The 19,627-nt window shown below is 34.2% G+C and overlaps 1 protein-coding gene across 6 annotated transcripts in view; it reads right to left on the minus strand.

Annotated features, from left to right (window-relative positions):
• UBE2W (ubiquitin conjugating enzyme E2 W) overlaps positions 1-19,627 on the minus strand; it is a 57,193-nt gene that overhangs the window by 10,700 nt on the left and 26,866 nt on the right. For 5 of the 6 annotated variants that reach the window (XM_037150958.2, XM_037150957.2, XM_037150956.2 and 2 more), the window contains 3 exons: positions 14,536-14,638; positions 4,882-5,037; positions 981-1,056 (listed from right to left, as the gene is read on the minus strand). In XM_037150958.2, the coding sequence (XP_037006853.1) occupies positions 981-1,056; positions 4,882-5,037; positions 14,536-14,638 (335 nt within the window). Of the gene's footprint in view, positions 1-980; positions 1,057-4,881; positions 5,038-14,535; positions 14,639-14,815; positions 14,903-19,627 lie in introns of those variants that run through there. The other variant, XM_053660897.1, reaches the window with a different exon arrangement.

Raw genomic sequence — 19,627 nt, forward strand, 5'->3', positions numbered from 1 at the left:
TATCCCAAATATGCATATTTTGGCAGCTCTTGGGAATAGCTTTCTTCTTTCACAGTATTTACTAACTTGTGACTGCTGGAACAGTGCTATTCTATTGCACTGACTCCAGTCACGTTTCATCTCAACACCTAGAGAACTCCTATACTTTAAAGAAGTTTTTAATTGACTCACTAAGATAACAGGTTTCATAATAGAAAGAAAGATAAGAGGGAAAGGCTCCATTCCTATTAATTTGTTTTGTCAGTTTTAATTTCTTATTAAAATAATGTTTAAAAAAACAGAGGAAATGCTCTTATGTATACAAAATCACAGGGGGTGAGTTTTGTACAGCTGTTTTAAAAAGTACATAGAGGAATATAAACTTTTTGTTTTTAATATTAAACATCTCTTTGGTGATGTGGTAAGGTCAGTTAAGAAAAGATGCTAGCACCTTTATAAAAGTTACCATTCCCCTACCAACAAACAACAACAGAAATTTAAAATTATTTAGAGTACTGTTTATATAAACTACAATCAGCAGAACCTCAATTTTTTGAGGAATAACTATTAGAATAAGAAGAGCTTTCTTTAATGGGTCATCTGTAAACAATGGGGTTTCCCCCTCTGAAAGAACAGTATCAGAAATAAGTGAGTATGTTAAGGTATAAAAACTTCTATTTTAAACAATAGGTTATCCAATAACAAGCTCTAATTAGATCTAAAGACTATTATTAAGGACTTCTTTTTTGTAATAAAATGGTAGAGTCTCAAAATATTAAAGCAATTTCAGGTTTTTACTTGTATGATGATTATGGTTTTATATGCCCCATTAAGAAGCTATAACTTACCCATAAAATGTCTTAAAGTATTTTAAAGACTTTCTCCATATTACAAAAATTTAACATTAGTTATATTCCCTTCTTTTCCTCAAGCAAACAGATATATATAATCTTTCAAGCTAAAATGCTGAAAGTTTATTATTCTAAAATAAAACTGCTTACCATGATACCACCACTTTGTTTTCTTTGGATTCTTGTTACATGTTCGAACATAAAAAGAATTATCAGGTGGTCGTCTCTGAAACCAAAAAAAGTTTAAATAGATAAGTAGTTGTAAAATAGAAAAACATAAGGGAGAGATAGTTTTAATAAAAGCTTTAGTAAAACTATTATAACATGAATAAAAAAGCAATATAAATGATGATAGCATAACTAAAAGAAATTCTAGGGAACACAGATTCTTTTTCGAAAATATGTTTTATTGATTATGCTATTGGGAACACAGACTCTTGGCATTGAAACTGTTTTTAAAAAATAGGGGCAGGGTAGTTTGGGTTAGGCTCCAACAGGATTACTAGAAAATAACTATTAACCAAAAGTAGCAGCATTAGGTTATAAAAAAATTTGGTTTCATTTCTTATCTCACTAGAAATAATTTAATAATTTGTGAGCTAATTAAAACAGAAAAGTCTACCTAACTAGATTTGTCTAAGAAACTAATGCAACTCCACAAAGGATTATTGTTTTTCTGTAAGATAGTATCAGCAAGGACAGACCAAAGTATAAAAGTCCTGACTAGCACTATATTACAAATACATGGCAGCTCTGTAAGGGAGATACTCAGAAACAGTGATGCCAACACAGTAAAAGATAGATTATAGAATAGAATTTTTCCGAAAACTATTGTACATTTATGAGACACAAGAAACATGTGACACTACAAAGATCTGGAAACACATCGATCTGTAGTAAAGCCACTGACAGTAGGTTTGTAAATAATATGTTAGGTCCAACCAGAAAGCAGTGAGAAGAGAGCAGCACTACCTAGATAGCAGGAAGGAAAAACAGGCAGTCTACTTGGCATATCTAAAACTCACGTGACTATGAGGCTCTTAGTTGAGTCTCATAATGTCCCTCTGAGTTAGTTAGTAATTTAACAAAAGGGAAGAGAAGAGAGCATAAGATGTTCAACAATTATCCCAAGTTTACCCTGTTAATAACGTTTGAGGAAATTCCTGAAAAATTAGTATTATGAAATAGGATACCTGGCTACTTCAAAAAATAGATGATCTACTGTTGTTTATCCTGCAAAGTCATAAGCAGTGTTCATATGAAATAAACTGCTACTGTTTTGGCAAATAATTTCATAAATTACTTTTATGTGTGTATTTATTAGAACTCAATCAGGAAAAAACATTCTAAAAAGAAAAACACCACTTATATATACTTAAGTCAAGAATATAACCAAACTGGTAAGTGATCAAGGAGATAGGGTTCTTAGAAAAACTAAACTATATGATAAGGTAGATTATCAAAATTGACTGAAATGGAATATAGGCTGGGAATTTGGACTATCTATATTTTAAGGGCACTGAGAATAAAGGGTAGATTATTGAAAATTTTAAAACCTCTGGTCTCAATATCAGAAATTATCTTTAATCTACTGAAATATACTGACATAATATATTTAAATGCCTTTAGTTTAGGGAACCATTCTTGACTATGAAAAGGGAAACTGGAATAAAAGAATTATGACTAAGCCTTGGCTGGTGTAGCTCAGTGGATTGAGCGTGGGCCTGCGAACCACACAATTGAGGTTCAATTCCCAGTCAGGGCACATGCCTGGGTTGCAGGCCAGCTCCCAGCAGGGGACTCACGAGAGGCAACCATACATTGATGTTTCTTTCCTTCTCTCCTTCCCTTCCCCCCTCTAAAGATAAATAAATAAAATATTAAAAAAAAAAGAATTATGACTAAATCAAAGTTCTCAAATACCTATAGTAAAAATTAAAATGTATATTGAAAAAAGACTCTACTAGTAAAGTGACACTCATACAAACATGTCTACTATAGAATAAAATTTTGGTGAGAATATAAGACCTTTTAAAGTTTATTTGTAGCTAGGTCCCCTCAATGGGAAAGTTTCCTGTTTGTCTTTGTATCCTAGTACTTGACACAGTAAAAATAACCTAAATAATTACCAAAGAAATGTTTGCTGGATTTTATATTTCACAGAACTAATGCTGCCATAATTCTGACTTCCAGATAACTTATATTATACAATACAAATTATCAATAATTTAAATTAGTCATACTAAGTATGCAAGAAATAGCAAATAACTAGAATGTAAGGGAAATAGTAAAGCATAGAAAAGAATGAAGGAGGTAAAAAAGACAGTGATTTTCTAGTTTTTAAAAGTAAATCATTATATTTAAATGTAAACAAAGGTTAAAAACCATCAGGGCAATGCAAGAGCTATGTGCAGACTTCACTGTTATTCATCTCTTAACTTTTCCTATTCAATTCTGTTACTGCCTCACCTTTCTATAGACATTTAACATTAGCAGGGACATAGAAGCCCGTGTCACTGCAAACTGCTTTGCTCTACACTTGAAAGTTTAAAACTGGAATGTGTGCAGAGGGGCAGGGGGTTAAGGGGGGGGGAGGAGAAAATATGGAAGCAATAAATAAGACTTGTTTCCAAATTACTTGGAGTTAACAAAAACTCAAGTGTAGTCTTAAAATGCAGCTTAGAAAAGCCAACAGCAAAGAGGAAAGGGAAGTTAAAATGTGAGACTTACATTGGATATTACCACATTTCATCCCTTCTAAGATGTACATTTTTTCCTGAACATTTTAATGTTCCTGAATGGAGATATACACCTTTTTCATTTTTATTTTTAAAAAATATTTTATTGTTTATGCCATTACAGTTGTCCCAATTGTTCCCTTTGCCCCTTCTCCACCCAGTCTGCCCCTACTCTCCCCAGGAGACACATGTCTTTTAACTAATGGTGTGTCACAAGTTTAACTGTCAGCGTTACTTTCCTTTCTTATATGGTATGTAATACTGCATATTAAGGGCTCTTAACGTTATACTTTGAAAATATATAATTTAACCCATTATTTCCCATGACTAATTAAACAAAAACCACTCTCCCCCATTTTTAAAACTAACACCAAGAAACCTTTCACGAACTAATATTCTAAGAGACTTACTTTGCAAACAGTGATTTAAAGTATTTGAGTCTAGATAACCTACCATTTAAAAATAAGGTACTATATTAGAAGTTCTCTAAATACTAATTTAATAAAAAGGACAGTTCAATCTGGGGAATACAGAGGAAAAAAACCCTTCTAAAATAAGTAACTTCTCAGCTCTCTAATCTCAAAGGTCAGTTAGTTTCTTCTTTTAAAAAGAATTCAGAAGGAAATCCTTATGGAAAAGTGAGGCTTTAAAAAATGTAGAAAGAACTACATGAGCATTGTGTTACACTAAACCCTGAAGCAGGAATGACAAGAGGGTCAGGAATGCAGAGGATATAGGTACTTTTAAAAGGATATCCTAAATTTAACTCATGTGATTTTTCTTCTTGGTCTTTTTTTTCCTCTTCATCAGACAAAGAATCTGTGGATTTAGAAGGGAGAATAAGGAAATGCCCTAAAAATTGTACTAGTAATCTAGTCTTCCTTCTTCAACCTAACCATTATGATAGCAAAGCTCAGGTTCCCGGGAAATGCCCGGGAAGACAGTGACAGGGCGAGACTCAGCAGACAGGAAAGGGGAGGGGAAAAGGAAGAAACCCATGACTCTTGGTTTCTGGGACTTTCCACTGTGAAATCTAGAAACGAGAATTTCTTAAGACACTTTTATCCTGTGCATGTTTACAGAAATAAAATTCAGATTAATTAAGAACATCTGCAGAAATTTCCTGTTTAAGAAATATAAAATAATGACTTCTATTTGGAATGAAAACTTGTCAAAATAATTTCTTAATCTATTATTAAATAGATTGAGAAAAAGCACTGTGTTCTTCCTTTAAATAAAATGTACATTAAAATAGTTTGTCTACCTAAACTGAAAGAAGAGATATTACCTAGAATAAATCTGAAAAGTCCTACCTTTTCTTTGCAGCTGGAAAGCATGCTAATAATGCTAAGACAAACTGACTGGACAGAGAGCGCTGGGGACCAGTCTTCTGTTAGAATGGATAAACAGATATGACCATTGCTATAAACATGAGGATGAACGGGAATATTTTCACCAGTAAACATGACCTAAGAAAGAATAAAATTCCATTAACACTCAAATATTCTGTATTAACAAAAAAATAAAATATTCTCCATATAACTTAGTATTTTTAAAACCAAATACAAAACAAACATAATCAGTGCCACGAACAAGAAAAACAACTGCTTGTTTATTCTCATCAACTTATTAAGTATAGCTTTCACCGTACGGATGTGCGTGTTGTAGGAAAAAAATCCAAATCATCTGTTTTATATTTCAGCTATTTTTCACACATCCTTTAAAAAAATTTCCAAATTACCAAGCATTTTCAGACTAATAAAAAACAACTCTCCACTTACTAAAATGGTTTTTCAAATTCTACTCATTGCTCTCTATAGAAATCAAATACAATAAAATTCTAAACAGAAAGTACTCCATTTTGAGATGTGAGTTACAGCTGGTAGGAACACCCCTTCCACCTGTAACCACGTTATCACTCCAGGTGCTACATGCAAAAGGACATGATTGCTACGTATCCCACCTCCTCTACACTCACACATCCATTGTGATGGGCACAAATTACTAATTATTAATCAGTAAATAACTATGTGCCCAGTTGAATGAATCTCAATTTCTTGCTATTATCTCTGCCCTTCCTTTTACTAAATTCTTCTAACAGTTTTTCCTTTCTTCATCTTGCTTCAGCACTGTTTTAAAAGATAATAAATCTATTATTTCCATCCTTTGCCCTAATAATTCAACAAATATCCTAGTAGTAGTGTTTCTTATGTGTATGTACCTACATATCTGAATAGGTAGGAGAGTGAATTCACATATTATAAGGAATCTGTAAGCGTAGCCCAAAGTAGGTCATAGAAAGTATAAGTCTTATTTAAGAATATTTATTTCATAAAAATTATTTATTTTGATATAAAAATTAATTTACTGATCTTTAACCGAACTTTATATTGCGGTATAAAGTATTATTTTTATTGTTGTTTAGTATTAATTCCTAATTCCTGACCTTGTCCTAAAAAAATTACCTGAAGATCTGGCTAAAAATACAAATTCAAGGACCCCACTTTCAGATTCTGAATCAGTAGTTATAGTGGGATTTTTTATAAAACTCATCAAATACAAATCAGTGGTTCCCCAACACGACTTACAGTATCTTTCTCAATCCTGCAAAATGCCTCACACTTGAATATAACAGAATCTTAGAAAAATAAACTTTACCTTCAGTTAAAATAGAAATTGATGAAATATATATCACTCAAGACATACCTTTCCCTCTCTTAGTAAGAGAAGAGAGCCAAGTGAAGTTAACTGTGGCCAGAGTAAAGTATGCCATAGATTTAATATGGGACATGTTATGAAAAATGACCATAACCTAGGCTTTTGCTTTTATTTTTAAATAGCTACCTACATAGCTAATTTTATTACAATTTTACAAACCACTCTTTACATTTTAGTACATTAGTATCTACATTTTAACAAACCACTCTTTCATACAAGTAGGAGTTCTCTAATATTTCAAATACACTAACATATGGCACTCACTTTCTTCACCAAAGCTAATGTAAGACAGCAAAAAGGATTTTTTTCTCAAAGGAACGACTTCCTATACATTATTTTTTTCCATTAAATTCTAGCCATCCACCCTCTATTCACACTAAAGAGAACTAAAATAAAGCTAAAAAACAAACGTAAAGTCTCAAAATAAGACAGTCAATTATTTTCCTTGACTTGCCCTATTGCAGAAAACCCCTTTAAAGACTTTGGCGCACAGCTGTATTAGAAGCATGTCATTTATCTCAACAATATCTATCTAACAAAAAGGCTAATGCCTTTTTCATCACTTTTTAAACAATACTTAAAAAAACTGATTTTAGAGAAAGAGGAAGAGGGTGTGAAGGAAGGGGAAGGGGAGGGGGAGAGGGAGAACAATGAATATTAAACATTAACGTGTTGCTCTACTTATTTATGCATTCACTGGTTGATTCTTATATGTGTAAGATCAAATCTGCAACCTTAGCTCATCAGGACGACCCTCTACCCAAGTCCCAGGAGAGCCTTTTTCACCACTTTTTGCTAAAAGAAGTGCTGCTCTGCAAAAGGAAATGACTGCTTAAATGTTCTTACAGTTCCACACTTTGAGTTTATCCACAGTTAAGTTAAAATCTATTTTTATAAATATAAACTATAGTCTATTACCAAATGCATTTAACATTTCTACAATGTGTCATAGATGTTTACAGTGGATGTTAACAAACTTCACAAAATATGCTTCTGCTTTGGGGTATTCATTTTGCCAGAAAATGTCATTTGACCAGTAGGATATATTTATTAAGAACACAGCAATGCCCAAGAGTTTATTCCCTCTACCACAATTATTTTTTAAAGAATATTTCTTTTTCAGAAACATCTCTTTTTTAAGAAGTCAAATAAATAGTGCTCTTTAAGTAACAAAAAATGAAGAACTGCCAAATTACCTTCTTTGGTAAAAAAGAATCAATGCACTATCAACCATCAAGGAAAATACACAGATGGCCAAATACAATGGTTACCCTGGCATGCTTTGACCAGCTAATTCACAGAGCAGAAGGAAAGCAGTATTCCTAGAGAAATATGATGATCAAACTAAATCACTTGGCCTGGGAGCCAAGAAGAATGTACAAACCAAAAGGATATCAGAAGAGAAAGAAAAGGGACAAGTAGCAGTAGACACCTACAGCACAAGCAGCACACAGTCTACAAGCAGAGTCAGAAGTCAACAGAACAGCTTTGAAATCTGAGGGGACTGAAATAAAAAATCAGATTTCAATAACCCTATTTAAAGAAAAAAAAAAAGGCAGGGGGGCTTTTTAACATGCTACATGCAGGGCATATGCAGCCAGTCTGAAACTTTTAGCAACCATAAAAAAGGGGGAATGAATTAGTTGTACATAGTATAGGTAACTCTTTGGGTCTAACCTGCCAGATACAGAATTTTAGAAGTTTGTCTAAACATGGAAAGACTGAGTTTACATGTTAATGACGATGAATTCCCGATATTAAAAAAAAAAACAAAAACACACACACACACACAACTTTTCAACAGTTTATTCATGTAAAAGGCTGGTAAGTAGTTTCCACAGACTGTTTTAATGTAAACTTTCCTATTCTGGCCTCTGCATGTGATGAGGAGAGTAATCAAGGCTGAATTTCTTCAAGATCACTCTCTTAATCATCCTTATTTACTTAACCTGAAGAACAAGCCAAAGGAAGAAACGAACATTTTCAGTTATTTTAATGTAGTCATCTAGGTTCTGAAAACTTAAGAGATGAAGTTATTTTCAGAGTTCAAAAACTTTTTATTCGGAGTCCCAAGTACCTGACAAAACTATCTAAAACAAATCTGACAAGACAACTGAATACAATGAATTGGAAACCAAAAGGAATACATAAGAACAATTTATTTATTTTTAAAATAATTTATTCGGATACATATAGATTAAACAGCAGCTGGAGACTGTACACTAAACCAAACGACTAAACTGGAATCACAGATGTTTAAGAGCAAGCTATTTGATGGAAATAAAAGTTACAATTTAAAAAAAGGGTCTCAGCTCTAATGCATGTGAACAACACCTGAAGTTCTGAATCTGCTTTAGAAATAGTCCTCAGATGTATCTAAACTTCCAAACACCTCCCTATCAGCCTGGCTCATTTTCAAGAGCAGGTGATACCTAAGACAGAACTATGCTCAGGATCCATATAATTTTGTTAAGTATGCACATTCCACACACAACCTGAAATTTTTTCTTTTTTTTTTTTTAAAGATTTATTCATTTTGAGAGAGAGGAGAGGAAGGGACAAAGAGAAGGAGAGAAGTGCTGATGTGTGGTTGCCTCTCCAATGCCCCTAATTGGGGACCCAGCCCACAAACCAAGCGTGCGCCCTAACTTGGAATGGAACTGGCAACCCTTTGGTTTGCAGGCTGGCACTCAATCCACTGAGCTACAATAGTCAGGGCACAACTTGAAATTTTAAGCAAGCTAATCTCTGGGTAACTTTTAGGTACTGCATATACTGCCATAAAACTACTACAATCTAAACTGAAAGCCACCAATAGCGACAAAATAAAAGGAGTTTAGATAACTCCTCCCTAACATGAAATTAATGGTACTCATATGTAAGATTTCTAAAAATCAAGTTCAACTTCCCAATATTGATGACAAGGAAGGAGTACTACTCTGTTCAAACTAGTGCTCTAGAAGTAACTATAAAGTCAGATACCTAATTTCTTGTCAGGCTACTTTAAAACACAGCATATACAGAATGAATAGTACAAAACAGGCTATAATTATAAAAGCCAACTGATAACATAAGTACCAAGAATTCTCCAGGGACAATATGATTTTTTTCCCTGATGAAAATTATAAGATGACAATACTTAATGTGTAACTATAAAGCTGAACATATGAGTAAAGAGTTTACTGTACAAACTAAATCAAGTATCTAATTATGAATAGTATGTGATAAAAGGCAAGTCTAATATAAATGGCATATCTTTGACAAAAGTGACTAAGGATTAGAATTTTAATAGTTTTCAATTAATTCAATTCTTTCCTTTTGGTCATCTAGTATGAATTAGCAGCATCAATATTAATAGTTTTCCCAGTCTTTCATAACTGCCATGACCACAGAGCTATATATGTACTGCAAAGACAAAACTTCTGGATATAATGAAACTAAACTTGGGTTCTCATTCTCTCTGTTATGCCCTGTGTTGTTCTAGCCTAACAGTCTTCTCCTATATCTTCCCTCCACTTTACCTCCAAGGTTTTAATGAACAGGATGCACCATCCACTTTCACATGTCCTAGATACTAGGCAACTTAAGGCAATAGAAGTTGTTATTAAGACTTTGAAATGCTTAACCACCATAATATGAAAGAGCAGGGTGAATTAGACCACAAATGAAAGGATATAGACACTATAAAAATAAGTTCTGGATCTCTGAGTGAGGGAGTTTTTGAGCAACGAAACAAAAAAAGATCTATGTTAAGGGGGAATGCACAGGAGGGGAAATATGGGTGAGGGGCAAATGATTACTCTTTTTTAAAAGTTTGTAAAACTTAATCACAGCAAGTGTATTTTCAGCTCTGCTCTTAGCATTAATATGATTTCAAAATTAAATACGCAGTATCCTCTTCCTCCTAAAAACATATTTCCCTTCCTATTTCTAAAATGCCTAAAATTTCTTCAACAAAATTATTTGAAAGCTTAACAACAAGTATAATTGGAATAGTTACAAGACAATGTAGAGGTGTTTCAGATGTTTGTTTCCAGGTTGGATGCTCTGACAGAGGAAGAGGGTCTAAGATAGTGGATTTTTGCAGGAAGCAAAAGCTATGATGTGAACAAAGAGGTAAAAAGGAAAAGAAATACTAGGCTTGAAGACTATATAGTTTTGATGTAGACTGACTGTACCACCTAATTCCTTTGAGATGAATTTCCAACTCCTTCACATTACTGTTTTGATAGGTCCCCAGATATGCTCTCCCTTTCATCCCCTGTTGTAGTCCTCCATGATCTACACACAAAACTATAATATATGCTCACAAATCTCAGTAACAACCATGTTCTCTCATGCTTTGTCCCACTTCTGACATCAGCAAATCCTGTTCACTCAATGTTTAAAACAGATATAAAATATGGTGCCTTCCATGACCTCCACTGCTATCCTTCCTGGACTTCGGACTTCTTCAATAGTTTATCTGGTTTCCCTGTCAGTCAATCTGCCCCCAGCAGTCAATCTGCCACACAACAGCCAGCTTTTTACCTTTTAATTTCAAGTAGGATATCATTTCTCTGCTGAAAATCTTCAAATGTTTTCCATGTCATTCAGAGTAAAATTCAAAATTATTACCAATGGGCTATAAATGCCCTATACAACCTGTGATGAATCCTCCAGGCCAAATTACCTCTGACCTATACCCATCCCCTCTAGTTTATGGACCACTCTGGGGACCACTCCAGGAGCACCAGATTCAGGGCCTCTGGATTTTGTAGTTACTTGGTCTTCCTCTCTCATCTTTCACAGGGCTCACTCACTACTTTCAGATCTCTCTCCAATGTCACCCTTTTTTCCGTTTTTCATACTGTATTTTACTTACTGTTTATTGTCTGTTTCTTTCTACAAGAATGCAAAGTACACAAAAGCAGGCTTTTTTTTTTTTCCCAGTTTTGTTCACCAATGAATCACCAATACCTAGGTACAAGGTCTATTCTATGCTATGTGCTCAATAAATACTTTAAAATGAATGAATAAATGTCTACCTATCCAAATACTACACAGATTACAAGGCAGAACCAATGCTTTTATTTTTATTTTTGAGAGAGAAAGAGAGAGATCGATTTGTTGTTCCAATTATTTATACATTCACTGGTTGATTCTTGTAGGTGTCCTGACTGGGGCTCAAACCTGCAACCTCGATGTACAAGGACAACACTCTAACCAACTAAGCTACCCAGCCAGGGTGGAAGAACCAATGCTTTTTAATTTCTGTACTCTCTCCAATCTCTAAAGTACAGATTACTGGCACACAATTCATGCTCAATACATGTTAAATTAGCCAACCATTTACCTGATTCCTAACACAGAAAAGCAGCATGTGAGTTTATAAAAATTTTATTTTCTGCCCTGGCTGGTGTGGCTCAGTGGATTGAGCGTGGGCCTGCAAACTAAAGGATCGAGGTTCGATTCCCAGTAAGGGCACATGCCTGGGTTGCAAGCCAGTTCCCCGCAGGGGACGCATGAGAGGCAGCCAGGCAACCATACATTGTTATTTCTCTCCCTCTCTCCTTCCTTTCTCCTCTAAAATGATGGATGATCATCAGTGCACATTAGTAGAAACCAGTAATGAAAAGGTGTCTCATCTTGGTTCCTGTATTGACTGAAAAAGGTTTTCCTTGTTGTTATTGCTTCTTTTAGAGTAAATGGCTGAGCAAAACACCATATTTTAGATAGGTAGCTTTTTCACAATGAAGTGAAACAATGTGATTAATTAATTATAACTAGTAGGGGAAATAACACAGCAAACTATAAAGTTTATATATGGTCTTACAAATCTCACAGATACAAAAGTAATAATTTTATAATGAGATGAATCTATTCTAGGCACATTTTTCCAAATTCTTCTTTTGTAAACAGTGGTAAATTTAGCACTGCACAGGAGAATGAAAGACTATCTAACCAGTGCCAGGGCTGCCAAGTCTCATCAAATACTGCTCCACAGTGGTTCCGATCATTGCCCCAGAGCAATGGACCTCTGGAAAGTTTGTTATTGCAAAAATCTTTAAATCTACATGCATATCAAGCATTTCGTTAAACCCGTTATTAATTACAATATAACCACACAGATGGTGTGATTAAAAATAATTTTAAAATATTACTGGACTCAGAGTAGCTCTGTCATGTTCTTAACCATGAATATTAAAGTGTCCTTCTATGACATGGGAGAGACTATAGAATTAACTGATGTTAAAAAAAGAATTCTCATAGTCCAAAAGATTGGGAACAAGTGCCCCAGAGCTTTCAAAGGCATCATTCTACATATGATCTTTGTCTTCCAGAGGTAACAGTAATGAATGGATAAAGAGGCATTTTCCCCATGCTGGCATTCACTCCTAACTGGCAGTATAAGAGAGAAGTAGCATGGGTCTGAGTCATGACTATTCTACTAGCTAGCTTTTAAACCACAGACAAAACACTTCACTTCTATAAGTTTCAATTTCTTCACTTACAAAATGAGGGTGAACCCATCTCCTCCTAACCTCTTCATTAAGAGTTGTTACAAGATAAAAATCAAGGTGGATGTTCCATTATAATGTATGATATAAACATTACTGTATAGTAGAACGCATGGAAGTAATATGTGACTGAAATGATTAAATTTTGACTTGACCATGAAGGGACCTAAATGCTAAGTTAAAGAGCTTTTAGACCTGACAGGAAATAATGAACCATTAGAGGTTTTAGTGAGGAAGGTGTGGGATGGTGGTTCTGTGTGTACATGTGAAAACCAATGAGGTAATTTGCAATTTCCAAGAAATCAGATGACACTGTAAAAGGATGGCTAGGAGTAAAGAGAACTAAGCTATTCTGTAATAGTCCAAATGAAAGATAAAGACTTGGACTAGGGCACTGACAGTAAGATAAGAAATGACTGCAAAAAAATCCGAAAGACTGCATTCAAGAGTGAGAAAAAGGGACAATTTTTAACACCAGCAGAGAGGTGGACAGTAAAACAAGAAAACAAATTTCCCTTTATCTTGTAATTGAAAAAGATGTATTAAATTTGAGACATCTGGAGTTATTCAAATGAAGTTGTTCAAGAAGGGTGTGAAATTAAACCTCAGAAAGAACAGGTTGTACACAGAACTCTAGATCTGGGAGTCAGCTACTTAAGACAGTTGAAGAAGTTAGAGAAGAGAAAGATGAGTGAGAAGAGTGAGGGAGACCTAAATAAAGAACTTGGAGAACTCAAAAATCAGAAGGGTGGGCGTGATCACAAATGCCCATACTTACAGAATTATTAAAGATGAAATACAAAAGATGCTTAATTTGGAGACTTGATTTAGATATAAATACTAAAGATCAGAAAACCTTTTGGCTTACTTTTATGTTGAGAAAAAATAGTATTTTCCTCTGGTGAAACATGTATGAGCTCCCACAGTAAGCCTCCAATATCTCCCTAGTCAAAACCTTCCAAGTTGGTTAGTTGTATTTTTCCTTCATATAACTGAGACTCTGTTGTCTTTAAACATTAACAGTCAAAAATGATGCTAATAAGCCAAAAGGCAACACCAGAATATGAAGATCATCTTCTGGAGAGAAAGAAGACATTTACTTTTGTTTTTGATTATGTCTAATTCTACTAGTCTATGGTATATTCTATTTAAAGTGGTGATGAGATATGATTTTCCTTAAAAATAGCTTATTTTAGCATGCAACAAGTTTAATTTCAAGTATTTGGGAAATTTCATCATCCAGAAAACCTCATTACCTAGCAACACTAGACAAGAGTTGGCATTAACTCTTGTCATTTTGCCACTAACAAGTAACTCATTTACCTTTACCAAGCCAGAAATTCAGAAGTCAACCTGGAGCTTCCCATTCTCTAACCTCCAACGACTGATCATTTACCACAATTAAACAGCTCTCAATCTTATTTAGGAACAAGTGCCTAGTTATTCCAGAATGCTAAATTCTTCTACAACCCATGAGCTTGAGTTAGATTTCCATCCCCCTTTTTACTAACGTCTATGGATAAGAAAGTCTTAAGTTCTTAGAAATACAAAAGCGGCAAAGCCTTCATCTCAATAATGTACTGATAAAATGTTCATAAGATCTTGATTATATTACAATAAGATAAATAAATTTGTTTACATAATTATAATGAATTTATTTTGCAAAGTTTTTCTTAGTCGAAAATCACTAATTGAGCATTTTGCTATAATCTAAAAATACAATGAAATTTAAAAAAGCAAGGCAATTACCTGAGGAGAGTCAAAAGGATATCGACTACTAAACTTAAATAGAAGTTGAAATTTTTCCCCTTCATATAAGGTACCTGGGGCACCTTCCATGTCTACAATCCACCTAGAATAGAAACAACAACAACAACAAATTAAAAACTTCAGATAAAAGAAATTGGGGTGAGAAGGACAAAAGGGAACACCAGAAACTTCCTCTGTGCCAGGCACTGGGATAGGTGCCATTCATGTGTAGCAGCACACTCCTTCCTCCCAACAATCATAAAAGAAGGCATTCACACACCTGGCCATATTCCCTTCTCTGCCACGCAGGGGTTAAATAACGAGATCAAGGTTGGACAGCTAGCAAAGGACAGAGCCAAATTTTAACCCAGGTCTGGAAAAAACAAAATAAATAATGAAAAATGAAAAACAAAACAAACAAACAAAAAGCAAAATAAAACCCCAACTCAGGGATCTGACACAAAAGACTGTGATCTTCGTACTTAATTTATACTAACTTATTTTTTTTAGACTGTTTCTACAATGACTAAAAAGATTTTATAAATAACATCAAACTAATCAACTGCCATTCTAGTATTCATTACTGTAGAAGCAATGGGGGAAGTAGGTATCAGCAATGACTAAAGAGAATTGCAGTGATCAGTATACTAAGGAAGACTAGGAAAAAGAAAGCTAAGCTGATATGGGTCCACTTACTCTGACAGGTATTCAAACATCTGTATGACATTTCCTTTGTCTCCCGTTATATTTCAGTTGTTTAATAAAACCCTGAATAGATTTCTATGGCATCTATGCAAGCTTATTCTGTTTCCATACATAAAAACCATGAATATAAAATTGAGATATAATTAGGAACTCATTCTTATGACTATGGTCCACTTTGCTTCCAAATGCTACCCAATCATCTCTGCCATCATAATCTCTATTTCTCTGCTCCCAACTTCCTCATTTTTGTAAAGTAAGAGGGTAGTGTACAGAATATACTTATATTTCTCCCAGTTATAGTAATTATTGTATACATGGCAACTTCCTTTAATCTTATGCTTTTCAGGTATTAAAAATGTATTATTCTGAATACCAAGAAACAAAAGGAAGTAAGATGAGAATACAGTTTGGGGGTTCTTACCCCTTATAGTATGTTAAGAGTATATAAAATAATAAATGTTCCAAATCTCTGAAAGCAAAGGTAGCTAATGCAAACAGACTCTTTCTTAAGAGCTTGACTATTCATTTTCAGAATGCAAGCTGAATACCATAGGTGGTAAAAAACATATGACCACAGACCCGAGAGGCAGTATTTTACAGTGAAATTAGATAGACTTGTCCCTTAACTACCTGTGTGGCCAAAAGAAAGCTGTTCTACTTCTCCCATTTTAAATATTTCATTTGTAAAGCAGCTATTTCCAAAAAAGGATATTCATTCCTAAGTGTTGTTGGAAAGATACATACCATTACATATGAAAAAACCCCCAGCATATTCCTGACATCAAAGCAAGAACACAGCAAATTATATACAATGCAAAAGCTGCATTGAAAAACAAAATATAAAACCTATTCTCTTTTCAAACTAGGTAGGTCCTTCCTGGTCATCAAAATTCCTTTTTACTCCTGCAGAGAGATATTCTGAGGAAAACTCAGGACTTCCTGGTGCCTTTTCATTTTGTTTATTAGGCAATTTTTTGAACATACAACATACCACAAATTTTCATGTGATCTACCTAAGTACAGCTTTTAAATAGCTAAGTAAACACCTCAGTAATCCTTCCAATAGCTGGGTGAGAAACAGGTAAAAAAGGGCATAATTTTAATTGTGCAGTATAATTTTAAATAACATTTTACTAATTAAAAAGTAGAACATGTTCACTACAGAAAACTTAGAAAAAGTACAAATAAAACAAAAATCACCCATAGATAATTATTACTGTTAAAAGTTTTGGGGGTACATTTCATACTAGTCATTTAGCAGTTTCTTTATCAATTCAAATCATCAATGTTTATGATTTTAATCACAAGCACACACCCCAGAGTAAGGATGAAATGGGAGAATTTTCAGTTCTTGAACTTATGAGTAGCTATTGCTCTATGATCCTAATTTTAAATGTATATTTTTTCCCACACATTTATGACTCCTAATCAAAGAAACAGCCAACTCTATTCCTCTCTGAAGGGAAAACTAGCTTAGTTGAGTATATTAAGACGGGATACATACCGATATGGCCTAAGGGATTTTCAAGAGCAATTATGACTACACCAAATTTTTGCCTTACTTGAGGACTACAGACTAAAACTCCAGGGGTGCTGTTTCACTATACTACCTCGAGAAACCATTTCCCTATTATCGACATTTACATTGCTTTCAAATTGCCCCTAGAAATAATGTTGAAATGAGTAGAGTTGACCCTGGAACAACATGGGTTTGAAATGTGCATATTATACGTAAAGATTTTTCAATAAAAATGTATAGTACTGTATAATATGTTCTTTTCCTAATGATTCTCGTAATAATTTTTTCTCTAGCTTACTTTAATGTAAGAATATAGTATATAATACATATAACATACAAAATGTGTGTTAATTATTTACACTATTGATAAGGCTTCCAGTCAACAACAGGCTATCAATAGTTAAGATTTTGGGGAGGCAAAATTTTTATGTGAATTTCTGACTACATGGGTGCTGGTACTCCTAACCCCCACACTGGTCAAACATAAACTGTAGTTAGTTCTAAAGTCAGTCTATCTCTCTGTTCCTTCCTTAAAATAGCATAAAGGTTTATTAGGTCAAAGGATAAAATACACATTTTTAATGGTCTTAACACATGCTACCATAATGTCTTCCAAAAAGCTTAATATGCTTTCATCATCTTCCTTATCCATATCTACATCCCATACAATCCCATTTAACTGTTTTAAGTTCTGATATTTATAAGACTATTTTTATATACTGGATAATGGGCCAAAGATAATAACACTTTTGTGATTCATTTACAATATTATTTAAAAATAAAATTACTGCCTGACAAAATCCCTAAATGACAGGTTTATTCTAGGATAATGCTGTTCTCAAAAGAAACATCAACAAAATGCCAACCAACTAATGGGAAAAGATATTTGCAAATGATAGCTCTGACAAGGGGTTAATATACAAAATATATAAAGAACTCACAACTCAATAATGAAAGAATAAACAATCCAATTAAAAAATGGGCAAAGGACCTGAGCATACACTTTTCCCAAGAAGACATATGGATGGCCAACAGACATATGAAAAGATGTTCAACTTCACTAGCTATTAGGGAAATGCAAATTAAGAACCATGATGATACACTACCTCACACGTATTAGAATGCCAATTGTCAATAAGACAAGAAGTAAGTGCAGGTTGTGGAGAAAAAGGAACTGTCATACACTGCTGGTGGGAATGTAAATTGGAGCAGCCTCTATGGAAAACGGTACAGAGCTTCTTCAAAAAATTAAAAATAGAGTTACCACCCTGACCAGTATGGCTCAGTTGATTGGGAGTGCTTCTGTAAAGCGCAAGGTTGCTGGTTCGATTCCCAGTCAGGCCAGATGCCTGGGTTGTGAGTTTGGTCCCCAGTTGGGGCACATACAAGAGACAACCAATTGATGTTTCTCTCTCATGTTGTATTTCTCTCCCTCGCTTCCCCTCTCTCTAAAAATAAATAAAAAAAATATTTTTATAAAGAGCATAGTTACCACTTGACCAGCAACCCCCCTTCTTAGGTATCTAAACAAATTATTTGTAAAGATATATGTACCTCTATGTTCACTGCAGCATTATCCACAGTGGCCAAGACATGGAAACAACCTAAGTGTCCTTCGTCGAATGACTGGATAAAGAAAATGTGGTGTGTATGTACAATGGAATACTAGCCACAAGAAGATGAAAAACTGCCATTTGAGACAACATGGATAGATCTTGAGAGCATCATGCTAAGTGAAATAAGTCAGATGGAAAAGGACAAGAACCATATTATTCCACTCATATGTGGGGTATAAAACAAAAAGCAACAAAACAAACAAACAAAGAAACAAACAAACAAACTCACAGACAGACAACAGCATGGTGTTACCAGAGGGGAATTGGGATGAAGCAGGATGAAGAAGGTAAAAGGGTCAAATATTTGGTGACACAAAGAGACTAGATTTTGGGTGGGGGAATATATAGATGTTTTATTATAAAGTTGTATACATGAAATGCACATGATGCTATTAACCAATGTTACCCCAATAAAACTGATTTTTTAAAAAAGGTAATGCCATTTTGGGAGTTATACTTTGTAGTTATTATTTGTGAAAACGCAAACCATTCCTTTAACTCTGTATAAATCACTATGTTGTGTGGTTCCCCTCCACCCCCCAAAAAAGTATAGTTGAAAGAGAAAGGAATAGATTAATACCAATTTCCTTGAGAACTGTAAGGCTAGCTGTTATAGGATATTCTGAAGTAGCTTAACAAAGGAAGACAAGAAAAAGATGAAAGCAGAGTATAATCCATTTGTTTAATTACATAGAACAAAAAAAATCCCTTGTTTAATTATATAGAAGAAATGTACATACACATGAAATATGTGTTTCATTCCCAACTTTTGATATAAATGAAAAATGAGAGCCATAAAACACATGGAAGAACCTTAAATACATATTACTAAGTGAAAGAAGTCAATCTGAAAAGGCAACATATTATGCAATTCCAACTATATGACATCTTGGAAAGGGAAAACTATAGAAACAATCAAAAGATCAGTGGTTGCCAGGGGTTTGCGGAGCCAGAGAGAGGGAAGGATGAATATGTGGTAAACAGATAATTTTTAGGGCAGTGGAAATACTCTGTATGATACCATAATGACATACATGTCATTATACATTTGTCCAAATCCACATAAAGTTTAACACCAAGGGTGAATCCCAATGTAAAGTTATAGACTTTGAGTGATTACGGTGCATCAATGTAGATTCATCAATTTTAACAAATGTACCACTCTGGTGGGGGTTGTTGATAATGGGTGCATGTGTGGGAGCAGAGGGTAAATGGGAAATTTCGCTACCTTCTGCTCAATTTTGCAGTGAGT

Source organism: Artibeus jamaicensis, unplaced genomic scaffold (assembly GCF_021234435.1).
Source record: "Artibeus jamaicensis isolate MK-2021 breed Jamaican fruit bat unplaced genomic scaffold, CSHL_Jam_final scaffold_916, whole genome shotgun sequence".
Taxonomy (NCBI): Eukaryota; Metazoa; Chordata; class Mammalia; order Chiroptera; family Phyllostomidae; genus Artibeus; species Artibeus jamaicensis.